Source organism: Rana temporaria, chromosome 10, assembly GCF_905171775.1.
Source record: "Rana temporaria chromosome 10, aRanTem1.1, whole genome shotgun sequence".
Classification (NCBI taxonomy): domain Eukaryota; kingdom Metazoa; phylum Chordata; class Amphibia; order Anura; family Ranidae; genus Rana; species Rana temporaria.
This window is the reverse complement of record NC_053498.1, coordinates 133,674,736-133,681,968: the sequence shown is the minus strand read 5'-3', so window position 1 is coordinate 133,681,968 and position 7,233 is coordinate 133,674,736. Positions and strand designations below refer to the sequence as shown.

Below are 7,233 nucleotides of genomic sequence, written 5' to 3'. Positions count from 1 at the left end.
TATGACGACCCCCCCCTCCTGTCCTATGACAACCCCTCCCCCCCTCCTGCCCTATGACGACCCCCCCTCCTGCCCTATGACGACCACTCCCCCCCTGCTGTCCTATGACGACCCCCTCCTCCTGTCCTATGACGACCCCTCCCCCCTCCTGTCCTATGACGACCCCTCCCCCCCTCCTGTCCTATGACGACCCCTTCCCCCCCTCCTGTCCTATGACGACCCCTCCCCCCCTCCTGTCCTATAACGACCCCCCCTGTCCTATGACGACCCCTCCCCCCGTCCTATGACGACCCCCCCTCCTGTCCTATGATGACCCCTCCCCTCCCTCCTGCCCTATGAGGACCCCTCCCCCCCTCCTATCCTATGACGACCCCTCCCCTCCCTCCTGCCCTATGACGACCCCTCCCCCCCTCCTGTCCTATGACGACCCCTCCCCCCTCCTGTCCTATGACAACCACTCCCCCCCTCCTGCCCTATGACGACCCCTCCTGCCCTATGACGACCCCTCCCCCCCTCCTGCCCTATGATGACCCCCCCTCCCCTCCTGTGACGACCCCCCCTCCCCTCCTGTCCTATGACGACCCCTCCCCTCCTGTCCTATGACGACCCCCCCTCCCCTCCTGTCCTATGACGACCCCTCCCCTCCTGTCCTATGACGACCCCTCCCCTCCTGTCCTATGACGACCCCCCCTCCCCTCCTGTCCTATGACGACCCCCCCTCCCCTCCTGTCCTATGACGACCCCCCCCTCCCCTCCTGTCCTATGACGACCCCTCCCCTCCTGTCCTATGACGACCCCCCCTCCCCTCCTGTCCTATGACGACCCCTCCCCTCCTGTCCTATGACGACCCCTCCTGTCCTATGATGACCCCTCCCCCCTCCTGCCCTATGACGACCCCCCCTCCTGCCCTATGACGACCCCTCCCCCCCTCCTGTCCTATGATGACCCCTCCCCCCTCCTGTCCTATGACGACCCCTCCCCCCCTTCTGTCCTATGACGACCCCCCCCTTCTGTCCTATGACGACCCCTCCCCCCCCTCCTGCCCTATGACGACCCCTCCCCCCCTCCTGCCCTATGACGACCCCTTCCCCCCTCCTGCCCTATGACGACCCCTTCCCCCCCTCCTGCCCTATGACGACCCCTCCTGCCCTATGATGACCCCTCCTCCCCTCCTGCCCTATGACGACCCCTCCTGCCCTATGATGACCCCTCCCCCCCCCTCCTGCCCTATGACGACCCCTCCTGCCCTATGACGACCCCTCCCCCCCTCCTGCCCTATGATGACCCCTTCCCCCCCTCTTGCCCTATGATGACCCCTCCTGCCCTATGACGACCCCTCCTCCCCTCCTGCCCTATGACGACCCCTCCTGCCCTATGACGACCCCTCCCCCCCTCCTGCCCTATGACGACCCCTCCTGCCCTATGACGACCCCTCCCCCCCCTCCTGCCCTATGATGACCCCTTCCCCCCTCCTGCCCTATGACGACCCCTTCCCCCTCCTGCCCTATGACGACCCCTTCCCCCCCTCCTATCCTATGACGACCCCTTCCCCCCTCCTGCCCTATGACGACCCCTTCCCCCCTCCTGCCCTATGACGACCCCTCCCCCCTCCTGTCCTATGACAACCCCTCCCCCCCTCCTGCCCTATGACGACCTTACGATCTGATGTGCTCTCTCTCCGCCTCCTGTCCTGTTTAGTGTGGGAGAATTCCTCGGTTGTATTTTTCCAACACCTCGCCTTCTTTTCTGACTAATGCATAGACGGCCCGAATGTTTTTAGTCTGTATTTCTTCCTCTATCCTCTCCTCTACTTTCTGATTCCGTACTATCTCCCGTTCTTCCCGCATTTCCTTGGTTTCTTCCACCAGCCGGTGTATCTCGCTTTTAGTTCTCAGGTACTGCATTTTCATTTTGTGGATGATTTTTTCGTGTCTTAAATGTTCCTTTTCTCGCTCCTTTTCTTGCTCTTTCCTCTTTTCTTCCCTCAGCTCCTCTGCCTTTTTCTGTTCATCCCTTGCCCTCTTCCTGTCTCTCCATTGCCGCGCCTTCTCCCTGTCCTCCATACTTCTCAGGCGCCTTCTCGCATTGAGGGATGCATTGCTTTCCGTCATCTTTTGTTCCTCTTTTAGCTCTATCTTCTCTTTCGGCTTCTTGGCCCTTGCCTGTACTTCCTGTGCTATTTTCTTTTCTCTCTCCTCCCGCTTATTCTCCTTCTCCATTCTCTCCTGCAGTGATCTCGCATTGCGGGTTAGAATGTATTCCCTCATTTCGTTTGCCTTTTCTCGCTCTTTCTTCTGTCTTTTCCTCCAATTCTCGTCCCTTTCCTGTGCTATCTTCGCCATCTTCTTGTCTTTCTCCTCCCGCTGTTTCTCCTTATCCACTCTCTCCTGATGTAATCTCGCATTGCGGGTTAGAATGTTTTTCATCATTTCTTGGCCCTGTTTTACCTTTTTCTTCTCTACTTTCTTGTCCCTCTCTGTTGTTCTCAATCTAACCTCCTGTTTTTTTTTATCCTCCTCTATCCTCTTCTCCTCTGCTCTTCTTTTATTTTCCCATACTATTTTTTTATTGGTTTGGCATCTATCGATTATTTCCAGCCTTGCTTTCATTTCCTTTGCTTCTTTCTTCCTAATTCTTTCATCTGTCGTCAGCACTATCCTCTGACTGTTTATATTAACCTATAAATAAAAAGAAAAAAGTCAGTGGGAGTTCTGATATACAGTTTGAGTTTCATTGGCATGAATTTGGATTTGGTTTTGTACGGTTAGTGATGTGATTTAGAAGTTACTTGTAAAGTTTGATCTGCATTACATAAAGTGTGACCCATAGTCTATATCTCCATGTTTGGCATCGCCCCTCCCTGCACACAGTCTATGTCGATCCAAAATCTTCTGCTATATGGTATAGGGGATCGTTCATACCCATATAAAGTTATTTTTATTCTATGTCCAGGAGATTTCCCATCACTTCCTGTCCTAGAGACGCAGCAGGAAATTCAAGTAAAACTCTCTAAAGTGAATGGAATTCCTGCCATTCGGGTGTCCCCATTGGAGGCTTTTCCCTCACCAATTGCTCAGAATTTTGGGTTTTCATTTTTTAGGCTAAGACCATTTTCAGCAAGTACAGAAAATACCCAATGATCTTGCCAAAAATTCTGTGGATGGATAGTATTACTGATGTTCTTCTGTAAACTACTAATCTCCCATCCCCTATATGTAATCAGTATGAACAGGTTTGTAGTCCAGCCTGGGTGGTGGTGATGACCCCTTCTATAGATACAGTGAAGGAGTGAGCATGGCCACCCAGGGACAGGAAATATGTTCTTCACAGGATATGTAGGTGGGAATAAAGGGCAAATGAAAACAAACGTGGCCATGTGTCCATATTCTGCCAATGATGTCATGTGCCCCTCCCTTTACATATATGTATTGTGTCAGAATAGTGAAATGAAAGGTAGATACTTACTCTGCTGCACATCTTTTGCTCTGTGAATTCCTCTTGATACTCAACGTATAATAATAAACTGTAAAGACAAGAAAAGACAAGATTTAGCGATCATTATTTATAACAAGATATCACACACAGTCATTGGCCAGAACTACGACTAACGGCAATCATTACACAACGACTGACCAGGAGCCGATTCACAGGCCAAGGCAATAACGTCTTATGATTTGAACAGATTTTCTAATAGTGGGGGAGGGGCTTTGACCGCTAGCTTTCCACAGGATGACTATAAACGTCCTGTCTTTGAAGAGGAATACAGTTGTTATGGTAGCAGCTAGCCCCCTGTATCCTCTTCAAGAGCCGGCCAATCTCTTTCAGATAAAAGTGGTCTCTGCGGCAGATTTGCCGCAAGATCACTTTTATGGGCGACAGGGACCTCCGCCGCTTACCGTGGCCGTCGGTAACGGTGAAGGCGATCCAGACCTGTCCCTAGCCTGGCATGGAGACAAGTGAGGGGAAGATGGCGCTCGCCCGTCTCCAAGTCATTGCAGGGCGGAAGCGACGTCAAAACGTTACTTCCGCCCATAGCTCTTAAAGGGACGTTTATTTTTTATTTTTCAAATGACACTTTTTTATTTATTGCATTTTAGTGTAAATATAAGATTTGAGGTCTTTTGAACCCCAGGTCTCATATTTAAGAGGACCTGTCATGTTTTATTCTATTACAAGGGATGTTTGCATTCCTTGTAATAGGAATAAAAGTGACAACATTTTTATTTTTTTAAATATGAGATCAGGGGTCAAAAAGACCTCAGATCTCATATTTAGACTAAAATGCAATAAAAAAACTTGTCATTTGAAAAAGTGACTACATGAAAATGTGCCTTTAAGAACCATGGCCCAGATTCACGTAGATGGGCGCAAACATGTGCGGGCGTAACGTATCTCATTTACGTTACGCCGCCGCAAGTTTATAACGACTTTTTATAACTGGGGACAATTAAAAATCTCACTGAGGCTCTAAAAATAGTATAATTACCCTTTACTTCCTAATGTAGAATATTCTAAATATACAATATTCTACAGAGGACACATTATAGGAGTTTGCTTTTCATATAACTGCTGCAGGAGATTTGAGTTGAAAGGTCATGTCTTGTTTACTCCTTGGAACATATACGGCAGTTGTGTTTCCATGGAGATAGAAGGCAGACATTCTATTAGCCTTCCATCCCCATGGAAACACAACTGCCATATATGGTCAAAGGAGTAAACATGACTCCTGTGCAGTGTGATGGAAATTTAAATGTAATACAAAAGTCATTATTGTCCGAGGAACCTGCTATATTTTATATATAATTATATATATTATAATTTTTTGTATATATATATATATATATATATATATATATAATGTTAATTTTTTATTTTTTTTTTAAACCGGGGACAAGTAAAATAATCTCACTGAGGCTCTAAAAATAGTACAAATTCTATTACTGTCTGCTACGCCCCTTCTCCAGGAAAACACACACACACATATTCTACAATCTACACAGAGCAATGCAAAACATGACCTACCTCTTCGCTGTCTCAGCAACAAGTGACTAGCTGCCTCCCGCCTCCCTTATAAACCCTGCCATATACTATGCTATGATGTCAGAGTGGAAGAGTGGGCGGAGCCTAATCATGTGACCTGCCTTATATGGTCAAAGGAGTAAACTCAGTGTCATGGCTCCTGTGCAGTGTGATGGGGCTACATGATGGAAATTTAAATGTAATACAAAAGTCATTATTGTCTCATTGTCTGAGGAACCTGCTATATTTTATATATATAATTAATTATATACATTTTTTTTTAAAATCTCTCTATCTATATATTTAGGTTTGTGTAGACTGGTGACCGTTAAAAAATCTCACTGAGGCTCTTAATGCGCCCTGTTGACATTTCCCCTTTCTATTCTTTCTGAAACCCATTGTCTAAACAGGAAGTGAATGTAAATTTCCCCATTGGGGACACTAGCAGTAATAAGAACCTATCCAATGAGATTTGAAAATAACAGTCACATGCCTGAAAATAAAGATTCTTATTTGTGTGTAAAGATTTGTAATTGAGAAATATACTGCAAGTAACTTTTTAAAAACATCTTTTTTTTTTTTCTACAATTTTTTTTTTTAAATTGGTGTCAGCGTCTCTTTAACACCAGCCCAACTGTCAGTCCTGTTTTAACTGTAATTTCCAAATGTCATTTGACTCATCTAAAAAGTTAGGCCCCTTTCACACTGTGGCGGGAGCCGCGGTGGCAGTATAGCGCCGCCCGTCAGATTTTCCGCGGGATTCAGTCACTAGCGGTGCGGTATTAACTCCCGCTAGCGGCCGATAAAGGGTTAATACCGCCCTTAATGCGCCTCTGCAGAGGCGCATTGTGGGCGGTATCCCATTGTTTTGAACGGGAAGGAGCGGTATACATACCGCTCCTCTCATCGCTCCAAAGATGCTGCTTGCAGGAGATGTTTTTCTCTCCTGCCAGTGTATCGCCTCAGTGTGAAAGCCCTCAGGCTTTCACATTGAGAATGCTGGGCAGGAGTGTGAAAGGGGTCTTACTGTCACTTTTTTTTGAAAATAAGGATGCTTTTTTTGTATTAATCCTGTGAGTTGAGCCTTATTTACCGATCAGCCATAACATTATGAACACCCACCTAATATTGAGTAGGTACACTTTTTGCCACCAAAACAGCCTTGACCCATCGAGGCGTGGACTCCAATAGACCTATGTAGGTATGCTGAAACCAAGTACTATTGCAATAAAATATCAAAACGTTTTTTAATTTACATTATTAAAAGCATGTCAACGACATTAGGTGTCCCCAGCGGAGTCCCTCTTTGCATCTCGGGGTGTCCCCAGCGGAGTCCCTCCTTGCATCTCGGGGTGTCCCCAGCGGAGTCCCTCCTTGCACCTCGGGGTGTCCCCAGCAGAGTCCCTCCTTGCATCTCGGGGTGTCCCCAGCGGAGTCCCTCCTTGCATCTCGGGGTGTCCCCAGCAGAGTCCCTCCTTGCATCTCGGGGTGTCCCCAGCAGAGTCCCTCCTTGCATCTCGGGGTGTCCCCAGCGGAGTCACTCCTTGCACCTCGAGGAGTCCTCAGCGGAGTCCCTCCTTGCATCTCGGGGTGTCCCCAGCGGAGTCCCTCCTTGCACCTCGAGGAGTCCTCAGCGGAGTCCCTCCTTGCATCTCGGGGTGTCCCCAGCGGAGTCCCTCCTTGCATCTCGGGGTGTCCCCAGCAGAGTCCCTCCTTGCATCTCGGGGTGTCCCCAGCGGAGTCACTCCTTGCATCTCGGGGTGTCCCCAGCGGAGTCCCTCCTTGCATCTCGGGGTGTCCCCAGCAGAGTCCCTCCTTGCATCTCGGGGTGTCCCCAGAGGAGTCCCTCCTTTCACCTCGGGGTGTCCCCAGAGGAGTCCCTCCTTGCAACTCGGGTGTCCCCAGCGGAGTCCCTCCTTGCACCTCGAGGAGTCCTCAGCAGAGTCCCTCCTTGCATCTCGGGGTGTCCCAAGCGGAGTCCCTTGCAATGCAAGAATCTATCAATGATAGAGGGATGGCAGGAGAGAGGGGGTGGCGCCCGTGCGCCCTTTATGGACGCACCGCCACTGATTACATACATTAAAGGGAGTTTACTAAGACTGGAGCAGCTGTGCATGGCAACCAATCAGCTTCTAGCTTTCATTTTCAAAGCTTAACCAAACAAGCTGAGGCTAGAAGCTGACTGGTTACTTTACACAGCTGCTCCCCTCATTC

General features: G+C 49.1%; 1 protein-coding gene across 1 annotated transcript; it reads right to left on the bottom strand.

Annotated features, from left to right (window-relative positions):
- Positions 1 to 1,686: 1,686 nt before the first annotated feature.
- Positions 1,687 to 3,519, bottom strand: LOC120916117 (golgin subfamily A member 6-like protein 6). Its single transcript, XM_040326934.1, has 2 exons — positions 3,466 to 3,519; positions 1,687 to 2,678 (listed from the first exon to the last, which is right to left on the bottom strand). Exons 1-2 carry the CDS (start codon positions 3,475 to 3,477, stop codon positions 1,695 to 1,697), a joined length of 996 nt encoding a protein of 331 aa, XP_040182868.1. The 5' UTR covers positions 3,478 to 3,519; the 3' UTR covers positions 1,687 to 1,694.
- Between the last annotated feature and the right edge of the window lie 3,714 nt (positions 3,520 to 7,233).